Source organism: Cottoperca gobio, chromosome 3 (genome assembly GCF_900634415.1).
Source record: "Cottoperca gobio chromosome 3, fCotGob3.1, whole genome shotgun sequence".
Classification (NCBI taxonomy): Eukaryota; Metazoa; Chordata; class Actinopteri; order Perciformes; family Bovichtidae; genus Cottoperca; species Cottoperca gobio.
In genome coordinates, this window is record NC_041357.1 from 26,042,211 (window position 1) to 26,058,354 (window position 16,144).

The window sequence follows — 16,144 nt, forward strand, 5'->3', positions numbered from 1 at the left end:
GTGTGTGTGTGTGTGTGTGTGTGTGCGGAGCTAACTCACAATAAAGGACCGCAGCTGCGTTAATGAGTAGTTAGTGTTGATCAATTAATAAAGGTATTACCAGACTTATCCTTTGTAATGTTGGTGTATGTGTCATGTGACATACAGTCTCCAAAGAGGCGCCTCAGAGTCGCTGCGTATATTGTAATGAAGAAGAAGAAGAGCGAAGGAACGTAAGTAGAATTTAATTGGACTGAGCCTGAGGAACCTTTTCTGTTTGCGTCTCGTCTCCAGAACACTTCAACATTCACACTGGAGAGAGACGAAGTGGGCGAGGTCGTGATGGAAGACGGGCGCAGCCGCTGCCCCTTTAATCCCGAGTACAAATCCACGGCCATCATTGTCGGTATGTAGTCATGCACACATTTGTCTCTCTTCGTGTCACATTAAACATTTTCGCATGCGAAGAACAAGGTGTTATTACGAGCCGTTTCCCAAGCTACTCTGACGTTAACTACCACTTTGATACAGTAATGAGTCACGGCGGGCCTGCCCGTGTTGTTCGTCTGAACCGGTCCTTCTGAGAAATAGCCGGACACCAACAGACGTCTGTGTTCAACTTCTTTGACAAGCAATTAGTGAATAATTGAGCTGCATATGAGAGGAAGAAATGATTAGTCTGAATCCTCCCCCACACTGCTCTGCTCTCACTTCGCTCTAAGCTATTACTTACTTCATCTGTTGCAATTAAGAAAAGCTCCAGAGCACCATTTCTTTGTCATTTACTGTTTAATTAGAAGAGAGTTAAATTTGAAAATATTGCAATCTTTTTTGTTTTCTTCCAGATGGCGAATTGTACACGGGTACTGTCAGTAACTTCCAAGGGAACGAGCCGGTTATTTACAAGAGTTTGGGTCGGGGAACTGCTCTGAAGACGGAAAACTCTTTAAAATGGCTGCAAGGTAAACTCCCATCAGACGGCATTTCCTCTCCCTCTACTCATCTTCCATTATGTACCCAACAGAGCAGATAAGCTCCAAAAAAGTAGCGATCATTAGCGAGGCGCAGTCGCTAATGCATGCAGACCGAGAGCAAAGACGAGCTCTCTTTAGATCGTGGGAGCCCGGTCCTATCAGTCGCAGCACATGTACTTCAAAACAGAGTTGACAGAGTTCTCCTGACTGAACTCTGACTTCTTTCCAAACGTACGACTACACCAAAGTGATGAAAGAACAGTTTCTTTTTAGCGTAGATAATGCAAGTTTCCTTCTTTGTCTATTTTTAACAGATCCGGTCTTTGTCGGCTCGGCTTACATCGAGGAGAGTCAGCCAATAGGCAACCCCGTGGGAGACGACGACAAGATTTACTTCTTCTTCAGCGAGGCGGGGAAAGAATTCGACTTCTTTGACAACACCATTGTGTCGAGGATCGCTCGCGTGTGTAAGGTAAGTCACCTGGGGGTTGGGGGGGGGTGGGGGGGGGGATGAGGTCAGTACTCAAGACAACTACGCACAGCAGGGCCTCAAGCTCCCTCTCCTTAATCCTGATACAATTACCTCCAAACAAGGCGGGACGCTCCCATGTCAAAGCACGTTTGGTCACATTTAACTGTACGTCATGCCCGTGTACAGGCAATGGAAGTAGCCTCTCATGCGCTGAAGCTTTTTTTTTTCTATTTGACTGTGCAAACATGTTTTCAACAGATTTGGTTTCCCATAGCCTGAATCATCGTCTCCTCACCACGCCGCCCTCCCTCCCCTTTTTCTCTGCAATGTCATCTCCCCCTCTCCTTCCGCCTCCCTCACAATGTCAGCTGCACTCGTCCATCCCTCCAGCTCTTTGCCTTTCTCCACCAGCGCTTTGAGCTTTGCAGGCATTATTAGTATTCAAGGGTGCTTCGCAGCAATATGAAATGCTTTTTTCCACTCTACTATATGGCCTGTTTTTGTTCCAGGCAAACTGTAAAAACTGCAGAATCCACTCTCATCATTTAAACTGCTGACGTCATCCCCTTCCTCTTCCTCCTCCTCCTCCTCCTCCTCTTCGAGAGTTTAGTTCAGTCGATCATCTTAAATGATCAACGGTAGACTTTATCCCTTTTCACCTGTGATCAGATCAATTAAACGGCTGCCTGATACACATGCACTCAGCATCCCCCCCCGACTGATGCCTCTTGTTCACGGAGGCAGTAATGTGAGTAATCATGGGGGCAGCATGTAATCTTAAGTGACAGCTTAATGACTTAGTCCTGCTAGGCTCTGCCGCTCGGTGCTGCGACACCTCTCGCAGCCGGCGGTGCACCTCCTGGGTTCTATATATGGAAATCATTGACAGAAAAGCCCCCGGACTGTGGCTACTTGCTGCAGATGAAGTGTGCAATAGAGACAGAAGAATGGCTTTCTCTGCTCTATAAAGCTCTTTTATGTCTCTGGAATGCAGCAGCTCTCTTTTCAGACGCTGTTCTGTGGCAGTACAGTAGTGATGCAGGTGGTTTAAGAACATTAACGAATCAACGTATTGAAATAAATGCTTTTGGATTTTGTCATTTTGTGCAACTTGTCCTGCAGATTAGTTTGCATGCAAGCAGCTGATATCATAAATCTGCAGCTGGTTTTTAAAGACAGACTTTCTTAAGTAGGACTAATTTACCATGGATTCTGGGGAAATCAACGGCTGTCACTAATTGTTACCATGGAAACATGGGTCTTAGTTCAAATATTGCCAGGGGGCGGCGGCGGCTAACTTTTTTTAGGCTTAGAATAAGTCGGTCTATTTTTGTGAAACTCGCATTAGACGAGAGGTTTGAAGTCTGTCAACTTTGTTAACACTTTTTAAAATTAGTACCATTTTTTTTTTTTTTTTTAATATGCCCAATTAGATATCAGCAGTTTCTGTTTGCAATAAACTCAGAAAAGTACCACTGGATTACTTTGATGATAAAGAAAAAACTTAAAAGCCTGTTTCTCGGAGTTCTGGAATTATAAGAGACGTCTTTTTAAAGATTCATGAGCAGATTTGTGGATGTTTTACGTGTGATGTCTCTCTGAAAAACATGCACATCGTGTCTGTGTATTTAGATTTGACTGCCTTATGTGACTCGGGGGGAAAGTAGATGCTCGGGCTCTAAGGGTTTTAAAGTACCATAATTGCCTCCATGAGCTGCGGCCGCCGCTGATCTCGTTGGTGAGAAATACCAAACTACAATAACTAACTTCCTGTTGTTTTCAGAACCCCAGCATGCACCTGTCCATCGCTCGCTGTGTCTTTTCCTCCAGACCAAACCGGTCCAAACTGTCTTTTGAGGAACCAGCCCTTCTGCTGCAGGCTAGCATCCGCCCAACTATTACCATATTCTTCTTTTTTGTTTTTCTCAGAATAGTGTCTCACGTCTGAACACACGCCCTGTGCACTCCTACTGAGAGCAGAAAGTGCTGAACTTAGATCAGAGTTAGGTAACAGCGAGGTATGAAGGCCCCTCCCTGCACACTGACAGAAAGCACACGCTCCCTTTTCCCCCTCTGCCAAGGCCAAATATTTTTGAACGTGCTTTTTATTTTGATTTGTGAAATACTTTGGATGTGTATATCTTGCCAGACCTTTTTGCTACTTTTAAGAGGCCATGTTTCTTGTACGATATCAAAGCCTTTCCAGTTTCTTCACGCCGGTATAACTTCTGTTTAACTTGGGTTTGCCAAGTAATTCTGCTTCCGAAGTTGTTTTTTTCTCCCCCCTCTTTCCCCATCTGTCCCCCTCCCTTCTTACACTCCCTCTTTCTTTTGTTTATTCAGGTGTGCACACTGAGGGACTGTGAAACGCAGGCAGATTATGAACCCTGTGTGGCACCGCTTTCTTTACTTCTCGTTCACCTACTTCAGGTTTGACAAATGTGAGGAATCTGAAATGTGAAGTTGAGATAGATGCGAGAGTGGTGTAACACGGCACAAAAGAGCCACATTACTTTTGTAGGGCGGCTATCTGGGGCGGAGGGGGGTGGGGGCAGTCGATGCGATTGGGAGTACAAGCTGCCCAGCGGAGCACGGCAACAACGGCGGCGGACAGCTGAGAGCAGGAATGTGCTCTCCTCATTATGTGGACGGGTTACTACCACGGCCTGGTAATTGGCTCCCAGGCCGTGCATCTGCCCGACGAGGTTTCACCTCACCGGCAACATGGTTTGTGTGTAACTGCACACAGAGGAGGAAACGGGGATACTTAGAGTTTTGCATTTTATTATCTCTTCAAGGGTGATTCACTCCTCGTGCTGTGGTGTAGGAGTTGTTTTTGGAGGACGTGCTGATGGGATAGTTTGGATCTGTGGCAGGAGTCTTGAGATTGGGCGAGACCACTTGTTTTGGTCGTGTTCTTCTTCCTCGTCCTCCTGCTCCTCCCGTGTTTTCCAGCTTGCTAGCTGTATTCGGGAGGAGTTTCTTTTGGTGTGTGTTTACAAGATCTTTGATAATTGCTAGTCCCAGCAAAGTCGTCTGATAACTGTTTATCTTTATCTTTAGTGAAGGCCTCTTCTGTGCCTCAGAGGAGAAGAGGAGTTCACCACTGATGCTGATTTCAAAGCTGTAATTAATAACTAACTATTGTTTGTTTTTCCATTTCACCATCTCCTCTTCTTCAAAGAGAAACCAATATGTTGTGCTGAGGCAGCTTTTTTTGTTTCCCACATTTTATGGTGAAATATCCCTTTGTAGTTTGGTATAAATGCATCACACACATGCTTCACCACAGCAAAGGGTTTCAATTCTTTTTAATTACATCAGAACACTAAAATCCTGTTTGGTTGTGATTATTTGTCCAATTTATTTCCATAAAGAAAAGGGTCATTACTGTCACAGTAAATACTTTCAGATTCCCTTATGTGGCAACAACAGCGCCCTCTAAAGCAGAGACGAGGGACTGCAGCTGCAAGTCTAACAGCATATCTAAAGTCCCGCCCCACTCAAAGAAGTGTTTTGCTTATTGTAACACATCGTGGATGTTTAAGCTTCATTGTGCATAATGATGTACGAGCAGTTTGACACTATACGTTTTTAAAAATGCATCTGCTGTGTGAGGAAAGTGTCTCTGTGTGTTCACCTTTTTTAAATCGCGTATTCAAGACACTCAACAGTTCAAGTGGAAGAAGGAGACATCTCGTGTCCAGCAGTTTTGAAATTAACTATTTGCATGTTAATTAAGACTTTAATTCATTTTTGGAGTGTGTTATTTGTAGCACATTTTAAATGACCAAAAGCAGTGATTTCCAAACTACACGTACGACTGGTGGTTCACAAGAGCTTTGCTTATTAAAGACTTAACAATTGTGCTCCAACTGGCTGTTTAATATGTTGGGATCTAAGTTTAGGAGTTGTGTTACAGACAAACAACAAATGTATTGCATATATCCATCACATTGTAATGATGTAAAAATACGTTTTAAATATTTTAGAAATACAAGTTTGTTGGACGTTTACCTAAATACGGTCGGATTCAACTCCTCGGTCGTTTATTAAATCACAATGAGTGGAATTATGAAATGGCTACAAGGTCCAAAAAAACAGTCGAAAGGCAAGTGACAACTCTGTCCCCGACAGTTCAGTCAGACAAACCTTTTAAATGCTGAAGAGGAGTCGGAGTCAGGAGTTGAGCTGCCAGCAGGCGCCGAGTCTAGCACCACTTCTAGCCAGATGAAAAGGTTACATCAATCTGGGATTTACCGTCACAGTGCCAGAGGAACAGCAAAGGCTGAGCAGAGGCGACTCTTTCATTGTTACATTGTTGGTATCTGCAGTAGAAAGTGGTACTTGGGAAGTTTTAGTGGTACATAGCGGTAGCTGGTTTGAAACAGAAGCATGTCTGGTTCTTAAAGGTAGCATGTAGCCCAGGTCTATAACCTCAGCTGGGTGTTGCGTATGGTCTGATTCCTTCCCCCTGTTTTGTGTCCAGAGACATGTTCTCTTCTTTACTATTAACGGGGTGTTAATCAGTGATGGTTAAATCAGACATACAGTCTTCTATAACGTACTTGAACTGTCTGCAGGGGGATAAAGGCGGCGAGCGGGTGCTGCAGAAGAAATGGACGACCTTCCTGAAGGCCCAGCTCCTGTGTTCCCTCCCTGATGACGGCTTCCCCTTCAACATCATCCAGGACATGTTTGTCCTGAAGCCCATGGGAGACAGCTGGGAGAGCACCGTCTTCTATGGCGTCTTCACCTCCCAGTGGTAAGAAACGAATGGAGGGGTTTGTTCTGAATTACGTTTTATGCACAAACGCACAGAATCGACAAAGCTCACACACACACACACACCATATTGAGCCGGTTTTTATTTAATATCTGCGCTCAAACTTGGCTAGTTGCCTTTTTCTGACTTGGCTCCTCTGAATTGAGAGCAGCTGTAATGAGCTTAAACACTTAACACAAGCTCACGCGACCCCGATGTCTAATTAATGTATCAACAAAATAAAGGTTGTAATATGGATATCAGTCAAGTGCCCACTCTACAACTGTTCTCCAGACACAAGCTGTCAGTTTCCTGAAATAAAATGACAACTGCAGAAAGGATGGGTAAAAAACAGTAACATGCGTTCAACCAGGTGTAACATTTGTTGTATGTGTTCACAGGTATAAAGGAGCATCAGGCAGCTCAGCGGTGTGCGCGTTCACCATGGCACAGGTGGAAAGAGCCTTCAGTGGGCGTTACCGAGAGGTCAACCGGGAGACACAGCAGTGGTACACCTACAACCACCCAGTGCCAGAGCCACGACCCGGGGCGGTGAGTGGAGCAGGAAATGTGACAAACATGCAATTCAACCTATTTCTGTTCAGTCACATTTTTACACATCTCGAATCTCTCTTTGGTTTTCACACTTACAAACAATGTATATTACAGTCTCAGTAGACTGGTTAGTTTTCTGTTGTTGTGAAGAAGATGTTCTCCTTTTTATTTTCCAAAAGTACTGAAGTTTAACTCTTCATAAGTCCCTGGAGCAAATCAAATGTTTAAAACTAGATATTAGCTTAAAGAAAACACTGTTACTTTATCAGTCAACCCATTGTATTCAGTCTTTGTGCCCAATGATACCTCACCCTAATGTTCTTCATAAGTAAAGCCATTTAAATACAGGTCAAGACAATATCCTGCCTCATTGTTTATCATTTCTAATTTACTCCCCCACAGTGCGTGACCAACCATGCGAGGCAAATGGGTATCCAGTCGTCCTTGCACATGCCCGATAAAGTGCTCAACTTTGTCAAGGACCATTTCCTGATGGACAGCGTGATCCGCAGCGCTCCCCTGCTGCTGAAGCGCAGCGTTCGCTACACGCAGATCGCCGTGCACAAGATCCAAGGCATGGAGAGGGCCTACGACGTGCTCTTCATCGGAACAGGTGATGGCTCATTACGCAGCAGCAGCTACTCATTTGTTATGTTGCGGGTCTGTCCGTAAATCTTTTAAAAAGGAGAAATAAGATTCCACAGTTTACTCCCAGTGTTTTCAAACGTGAACTTTTTGTGATTTCTAAAACGGTAGAAGTCGCTGCACAAGCTGTCCCCTGCCTACAGTAAAAGTCACTTCCACTTGTCCCCTGTGTCTCCCAGATGACGGAAAGCTCCATAAGGCCATCAACGCCAACGATAAGATGCACATCATCGAGGAGATGATTCTGTTCCCCGAGCCTCAGCCCGTGCAGCACATCGAACTCGATCCTCAGAGGGTAAATCGCAGCTCTTTCATCTTAATACACATCTATAATCAATATTGTCATACTGGTTTGTGTCAGTTTATATTTAATGTTTACTTTCTCAAATTCATTTTCAAGTAATAAAAGTGTGGAGGAGCTAGATTTACCGGAGCACAAGCTGGCTACAGACGTTTTCTTTCCACAGGGACCGCTCCATCGAGTTTTCCTCTAAGTTATAGCACCGTCTGGAACAGAGTTTCTGATCCTCTTTGGCATTTTCCCCAGAGCTAAATTTCATTACCTTTCTCTCTTTATTGCATAATGGCCTCTCCCGGGGCCAAAGCAGCCAAACAGCAATCTTATCTAAGATTATGTAATTGTAATAAAGTCCAAGATGCTTATTGTGAGGATATTCTTAGCTCCAAATAGGGATATGAAAGACACATGATGTCTATCTAATATACTGGTAGATAAGATGGCCTAAATATAGAATGCACTTTGGGAACATGGGGGTGCGTCACAGTCACAACGTCACATTGATGCATACGGCGTGGAAAGTGATGCAAATGTGAAAGAATGAATGACGATGCTCCGTAGCGTCCACTTGAGCCAGATGTTTTTGATCACAATCAAATGACTTGGTTGGCATGAAGTAAGAGAACAGCTGGCCGGAGTTAGTACTTTGTTTAGGTTTTATTCTGCTGTTTGTCTTGAGTAATTCTTTTAGCATGGTTTCTCTTTTTGAAATCAGGGATAAGTAACCAAAAGCAGACGTTTTGTTGATGAGAAATTTGTATCTCATAAACTCACACGTGTGTTTGTCTCGTCCGCAGGGTCTGCTGTTTGTGTCGTCCAACTCTGGGCTGGTGGAGGTTCCTGTGGCCAACTGCTCCAATTACCTGAGCTGTGGAGAGTGTGTGTTGTCCAGGGACCCTTACTGCGCCTGGACCGGGCGACTGTGTCGGGACGTCAGGATGGCTCCACCTGACAGGTGAGAGATTACACACACACACACACACACACACACACAGCCACTCAGCCACTAATTCCTAAACATTCACTTTTTCATTTGGTTCGCTCACAGGCTGTGTTTGTTCATTAAACCACCTTAATTGAGTCGAGTCTCAAGTTTAAATCTAATCTGAGTCTTGACCAAAGTCTTTATTTGCTTTTCAGTCAATTCATTTCAACTTCCAGCTTTTTCAGTGCAGTGTATTTCCAATTTCATAAAAGAAGCATGCAAAGCCGCTAGTCATGTGCTTGAACAAGAAGCTTTTAAAAGAAGATTGTACTCTGTCATGCAGATGAAGCTACTCTTCAGGTGTAACAATGACAGACTTCGAGAGAGTTGAACGACTACATCCACACACCAGGTTCCTCTCATTACAGCTGCGATCCCTCAACCTGTTGTTTTCTTCGCTCTGTTTTGTCTCAGTCACTGGCAGCAAGACGTGGAGGAGGCCGATACATCAGCAATTTGTAACCGGACGTTTCCCAGCCCCCGATCTGCCAAACCAGCATCTTCTCGTGAGTGTGTTCTCTTTGCATAGTGGTCTGTAATTAAAGTGTTTCCACCTACTGGACACAAAAACAACATGCGCACGGAGGAATCAGGGACGAATCGATCACTTGTGGTTGCAGGTTTACGTGATGGCAGGTTAAAGCGAGCACCTCTGTGTGTAAGAATTCACTTTAATTATAGTTTGAATATGCAGCGATATAGTTTCTGTTGATACACTTATAGATGACTCGGCATAAATTATTTATTTTTTAGCAAGTGTTACAGTAGATGAGAAGATCAATGTCTGTGAGATAAGCTTAAGGGTAAACTTAACTTGGTAATGTGTGAGCTTCAGAGGAGCTGGTAGGCACATTGTGTTAGCTCTTTGCTAAGCTAAGCTAACGCTCTCCTGCCTCTAGCTTCATATGTAACGGAAAGATGTGAGAGTTGTATCATCTTGTCAATCTATATAGGTGTCTCCCAATGCCAGCTCCTCACACTCCCAATCAACACGTTCAAAGTCCTGCCCTGTAAACGGCGGTCCAACCTGGCACAGAGGAGGTGGCATTACAGTGACACCGCCAGCCAGTTCCTTTACGCTACTCCAGAGGGAAACCTGGTGGTGGTGGCACAGGCCGACAGGACGGAGACCTACGAGTGCTGGTCAGAGGAGGAGGGTTTTCGTCAGCTGTTGGCCAACTACTGCGTGAGGGCGGAGCCCCGCCACGAAAGCACCACTCTGATTGGTCACTCGCGCACACCGCACATTGAGCGAGAGGAGACCATCATCCTGCCCGGAGAGTCTCGTTCTCAGCAGGTCCACGCGAAGACGTACTGGAACGAGCTGATCGTGGTGTGCGCCCTGCTGGCGTTCTCCCTCGTGGTGTTCTCCCTGTTCGTCATCTACAGGAACCGAGATCATATGAAGTCCATGCTGAAGCAGGGCGAGTGCCCTAACATGCAGCAGAAGAAGCCGAGGATTGTGGGAAAGCCTGCTGAGAGCTTACCCCTAAACGGTAACACCATCCCCGTGTCCACTTCTGATCACAAGGGCTACCAGACGTTAAATGACAACTACATCTGCAGCACGCCCACCCACGAGTCCTCGCCAGACAACAGCAAGAGCTTCTCCGAGTCCTCCGACAGGCGGCCGCTTAACGTGAAGGAGAGCCACGTGGAATACTCCCCAACCTGCCCGCGGCCCAGAGTGAGGCTAGGCTCGGAGATCAAAGACTCTATCGTATGAGAGCACAGTATTCGCTTCAAAGTCGCCACCCTGTATCTCGCTGAAGGATGCAGGCCACCGAGCAAAGGAGAGGAGACCCTGACATCCCTCTACATCACAGCACATCCTTTTGTTTTAGTCATCTTTTGTTCTGTGATCAGTGCGGAGGTCATTTCTTTTAACCATTTCCACTCTGAAGCCAGAGGTTGGTCTGGTGCGCTGCACGGGGCAGGACCAGGATCAACAGCATGGCAGCTGCTCAGAATAGTTCTTACTCTTTGTTTGAGTTCTCATGGCCACTAATGTGTGCGAGTGTAGTGCTGGGCGACATGAGGGAGAGAAAAACCCACAATAAACAGAAGAGCTTCTTCTGATATCAATATTTATCACTGTATCTCTTTTAAGTACGCAAGATCCAACATTAACATGTTTAGTTGACGTCCATCACGTAACAATAACTTATGAATACTGATATGTTTTGCCCTATTTGAGCATGTATAACTTTCCACATGCTCTGCAGAAGATGCGCTTCTGTTATTATGCACACTAGAACCAAGCTACAGCTACATGGTGACCAAGAGTTCAGGGTTAGGACAATATAATCCATGTATTGCATATTCATTAGGATCCACACATTATGGAAGCAATTTAAAAAGCACATTTGTTTCCTTTTTTTTTTTTTGCTGAATAAATGTCATGACTGTATGAAAGATTATGAAAGATGAGGCTGACCGGGAGAAGACGCCACACACTGTTGGAACAACAATTTAAAAGGACTGTAACTGAAAGAAGGATGATCAACACATGTGGTCATAAGTTACGCTCCAGGGCCTAAATACTGACATTTACCTCCTGAATGTATGTTGTTGTTGTTGTCGTTGTTGTTGTTGTTGTTGTTGTTGTTCAAAGGTTTCACACATCACTGCACCGTGGGCAATGTAGGGAAACCCTGTTGCTCTACATCTCTGCTCATTTGAGGCAGCCCTGTTGTTCAGTATTAACCTGGAGGTACCGCGATGGACTCGTAGATCAAATAATGGAAAAGAGACCTGACTGATTGTTACGTCAGTCAAGGCGGACATTACAAGCACAGAGAGCCAAGGAAAAAAAAAAAAAAAAAAAAGTGGACGTTCACACCTCGACCATCTTCAGGGCAGCACTGAAATCATCATGTGCACTGTGCCAAAAAGAAACAACAACAACTTGATTGTCTTATCTCAATGCAATAGTGCCATTCTGTTATGACCGCTCCCATGCTTTGCGTTAGCATTGATCACCGGTGAGCACATGGTGACGGAACCAGACGTGGGTTTCACAACAAACAAACAAAAAAGAAGTGGCACTATTAATAAACAAATGTGAAGTGCACAGTTGGACTTTTCTCTAAGACTGTTAGCTCAGACCGTGTTGGGCAAAGTATTTGACTTTCATGTACACTCTGAAGTGGGGCCAAAGGGTATGGCATGGAGATGACTTCATGTGTCAGTTATATTACAAAAGTATTCCAGTTTTCCTTTAGCTACCCTTAAAGGAGTTCTCTGCCTTCTTAGTATACACTGAAACATACAGGTACAACGAGCTTGACGAGCGGCAACAACACAAACTGTTGATTTAAGCGCTAATAACTCAAAATGGAAAAAGTCACAACAATAATAACCGTCTGTAGCTGAGAGATGATATGTCATGTTATCTTAGTGATCGTAGTCCAAACTGCAGCTGCACTATGTAGTGATGTAGTTGCACAGAGCGCTGTATTAGCTCAATATAACCGCCTCCACCAGGTTACATTTCTTACATACATGGCGTTCCCCACACTCAGTCAGATGTCATTGCGACGTTAATGTGAAAGCACAAGTAATCAGGGTCTTGAATACTTACAGGTTTGCACATGTCAGTAAAATCAGAGCGTACTCTTAAGAAATGCAACTACTGAGAGACATGAGGTGTGGCTGCTGAGGGAAATTATTTTTAGAAATCAGTTATTACAGGGACCAGTGCAGCCATTACGAACACATTGCACCCACATTGCTTCGACTTTTGAGACTTACCAAGCAGAATTTCCCAAAGACGTAGGAAGCTGATGGTGTTGTGTAAATCTGAATGGGAAGCATTTACACGGCCATAGGGACAATATGGCACCACATGTCTTAGAATACATCACCAATTCACTGTATTGAGCGAGTACGCCTACAGTATATATTCCAGTATCATACAGAATAAACATTTTGCTATCTCCAACACTGAGCAGATGATGAAATGCGATGTAACTGCGCCAAGTTGACAAAGTAATTGCACAGCATACTGCGCAACAGTGGTTAGTGTTTCCTTTTCTTTCCGTTAGTTTTGGTTGTGTATATACAGTATCTGTGCTTAATATTGTGTGTTTTTCAAGGGACCTTGTGCAAGATGTGTTGTAGAGATAGTCTTGAAACTAGAGAGTGAACACTGCTGATATTTTGTTTTCATAGTGCTTTACTGCCTACTTCAGCATACATTTCAAATCTTGCACAGAATACTGCACATGTCTCACCGTGCTGTTAGTTCAGCACCTGGGCTTGGTTTTATATCATCAAGCATGTCAAAGCAGGAGGGGTATCTGTTTTTATGTTCATGCCAAACTGAATTAGAGGGGGTAGTTTGATATTGCAGGGAATATACTTGCTGAGAGATGGATGAGAAGATTGATACTACTCATGTGTGCAAGCTAAATATGAAGCTACCTTAAGCAGTAGCTTAGCTTAGCATACATACTGGAAACGGGGGTAAACTGCTAGCATGGCTTTGGCCAAAGGTAAAGAAAGTCTGGCAGATAATTCCCCGTAAAATGTGTCATTTTCACACTGTGGTTTTTGTACGAAGTAAAAACCCAAAATGTGTTTTCATTAGTGAACTTGAACTCACGTTTGTAGTCTGTGTGCTAAGCTAAGTGGTTGTTAGCGTCAGACACAAGTGGTATCTGTTTCCTCATCTAACTCTTGGCAAGAAGTGTATTTCCCAAAAGCTCTACTTATTCCTTTCATCTTGTTTGCTGAGGCTAACCAAATAAACAAGGCCATAACATTTGCCAACAGATGCAGAACAAGAATAAAGCATTGTTTGCTAAAACAGATTTTCTAAACCTATAAAAGGTCTCTTTATGGAGGCTCATGCCCTGCTTTCAGATGCTTGGTGGATAACCTCACAACATATTGTCAAAATGCCTTTTGATGTACAGCTGTTCTGCCTTTAGCCATGTGCCACATTGTACACTACCCAGCAGTGACCTCACCTACAGAGATGTGGTGAATGGCGTGATTGTAGCCCTCCGTGGGCACACTTAACTCCACAACACGGGTCAACAGTAGATTTACAGATTCACCTAAGCCACCATTAACTCTGCAAACGATAAGACTGGGAGCTTCTCAAAAGTCTTGTACTGCTCTGCACGTTGTGTCAGAAGTGATGCCAGTGCACATTGAAAACATCTGTCTGAAGATTTGAGAATAACACTTCTAGTAAAGCTGAAGTTACAATACTAGTTGACCTTCATAGTTAATAATGCCAAAAAGGTCAATACTGTGTCATAAATGCATATTTATTAATGACATGCTTTTCATTAAAAAAGCAAATAATACCATGGTGATTGATGCTTTATTTTGAGTGGCTCCTCAATAATGCAACATACTGTACTGGACATGAATGTAGCCAACTATAACATGTTTTGCAGAACATCTACAGCGGTCTATTTTCCTAAAAAGACGGCGTAAGTAGGTAAAGCATTGCAACATCTTTTTAGGATTTAGTTTCAAACAGTCATACTACAATGAAACAGCACAATAGAAGTAATTAATCGTTTGTGCTGCACGATGTAGTACTGCAGTAATATGCAAGCACAGCTCCAAATCCTCCATATCGGCTCAGCCATGAGACACAGCAACAGCTTTGTCTCAGCATACTGAACACCATAAGCTTAGTTGACTGAATAACTATTAGACAAATGTGGTCTTGCCTGCATGATTTCCTTTTTTATTTGTTGTGTACAAATAACATTGTGAACTGTATTTTTTGTATCATTGAGATTGTGACTGTTGTTTTTATTATATTGTACATAAAAAGCACTTTATTTTAATTTTTTAAGATAAATGAATAAAATACATGTTTTGTCAAATGTGTGAGTCATTATTATGCAGTAAAGACTAGAAAGCATCTGTGAGAGCGACAAACCTCCTTTGCATAAATCTTAAGATATGAAAGTATAAAAAAACATGTTTACAATCGCATATGGACTAAACCTTACAATGCATCAAAACAAACATTCATTCATTTGTTCTAAAACAAAAATATATATATATATATATATATATATATATCTATCTATCTATCTATCTATCTATCTATCTATCTATATATCTATATATCTATATATATATATATATATATATATATATATATATATATATATCTATATATATATATATATCCATCTCCTTCCTTATAAAGTAGGTATGAACGCCTCAATGGACTTCAAAACAACTTGAATAATTACCTTACCTCAATAATTATACACATTTTATTGGTTGATTTAATGAATAAAGTAATTTCTGCTCTTAAAATAAAAGTTTATTTTGGAAGTTAATTGTATTTCCTTTTTTTTCAGCGCTGAAGTCATGCCTGCATTTAGCATCAGCTGCTTTATTTAAGCTTTATTAAGTCATTCTTAACTCAGAGTTATAAGGTTACAAACAAATTAAACTACTTGCAAAAACTGAAACCTAATTTAATAAAAGTATATTAAATATACAAAGACAAACAATTGCAGGTTCTGTGTGTGGAATAATTATTAAAAAATAGTTATATGGGTCATGTCTATTGAAGGAATTCCACATGTTCAAATGTGGAGGTAGAGCCACGTGTTGTGACACTTAATGCTACTCTACTGATCGGTTCATGCAACATGACGGTTTTGAGTACGTCTTGCGCTCCTCACAGCCAGTCACAGCACATTCATTTGTCTGCACACTGGTCATAGACACCGTTTCAGAGGGCAGCCCTGTGATAAGTGTCTGCTGTGTGAATCAATACATAAAGCTATTTTTGGACAGTGAATGCTGAATGATGTTTACTCAGTAGGAACAGAGACATGATGACACGGGGACTCTGTGTCACGCTGCTGCTCTGTTTGATCACGGGACAACACAGGTAAAGACTGGATCTGTTTTTCTTTCCAGTTTTAACCCTGGACTCCAGCACTGTCCTCACATCAACCCAGATCTCACCATTACTTGAATATCAAGGACCTAGCCATAAAAGAGGTTACTCTAAAACATCTGTCCATGCCCTTTCCCACAGTTCATTAAGCTTTCCTCTTGTATTCTTCACCACAAATGCTGCAAACTTCTTCACGTCCTCCCCCACTTGTGTACTGCATATTACAGACCATCATTTGCACAAGACATCTGCAAACATCCTGTCTGTTTTGGACGATTCACAATTTAGGCCACTGCATTGTATTAAGGCCGCATTACAGATGGTCTCCTGAGAGAGAGAGAGAATAGTTGTGTAATGACAGATGTTATCTGACCATTAGATGATCCACAGGAAATGGTAAAGTGCTTTTAAAGAAACCAAAGTGAATACAGTTTTTGAATTTAAATGTTGACCATCTGGCCTTCTAAACAAATACCAGACTCTCTCTGGGACATGTCCTTTTTCCCCCTCAGTTCCTGGTCTTATAGAAAACAGGTTTATTACTCATCGTTCACATGCAATACATTTACAATGGCGTTC

General features: G+C 42.9%; 1 protein-coding gene across 2 annotated transcripts in view; it reads left to right on the top strand.

The window, feature by feature from the left end:
* The window catches only part of LOC115025818 (semaphorin-4B-like), a 41,448-nt gene extending 26,923 nt beyond the window's left edge, over positions 1 to 14,525 (top strand). For both annotated transcript variants that reach the window (XM_029458295.1, XM_029458302.1), the window contains exons 6-15: positions 274 to 385; positions 825 to 941; positions 1,268 to 1,425; positions 6,009 to 6,190; positions 6,592 to 6,742; positions 7,148 to 7,358; positions 7,570 to 7,685; positions 8,486 to 8,643; positions 9,088 to 9,179; positions 9,627 to 14,525. In XM_029458295.1, the coding sequence (XP_029314155.1) occupies positions 274 to 385; positions 825 to 941; positions 1,268 to 1,425; positions 6,009 to 6,190; positions 6,592 to 6,742; positions 7,148 to 7,358; positions 7,570 to 7,685; positions 8,486 to 8,643; positions 9,088 to 9,179; positions 9,627 to 10,399 (2,070 nt within the window). In that variant the 3' untranslated portion in view covers positions 10,400 to 14,525. The remainder of the gene's footprint in view (positions 1 to 273; positions 386 to 824; positions 942 to 1,267; positions 1,426 to 6,008; positions 6,191 to 6,591; positions 6,743 to 7,147; positions 7,359 to 7,569; positions 7,686 to 8,485; positions 8,644 to 9,087; positions 9,180 to 9,626) is intronic.
* The last annotated feature ends 1,619 nt before the right edge of the window (positions 14,526 to 16,144 follow it).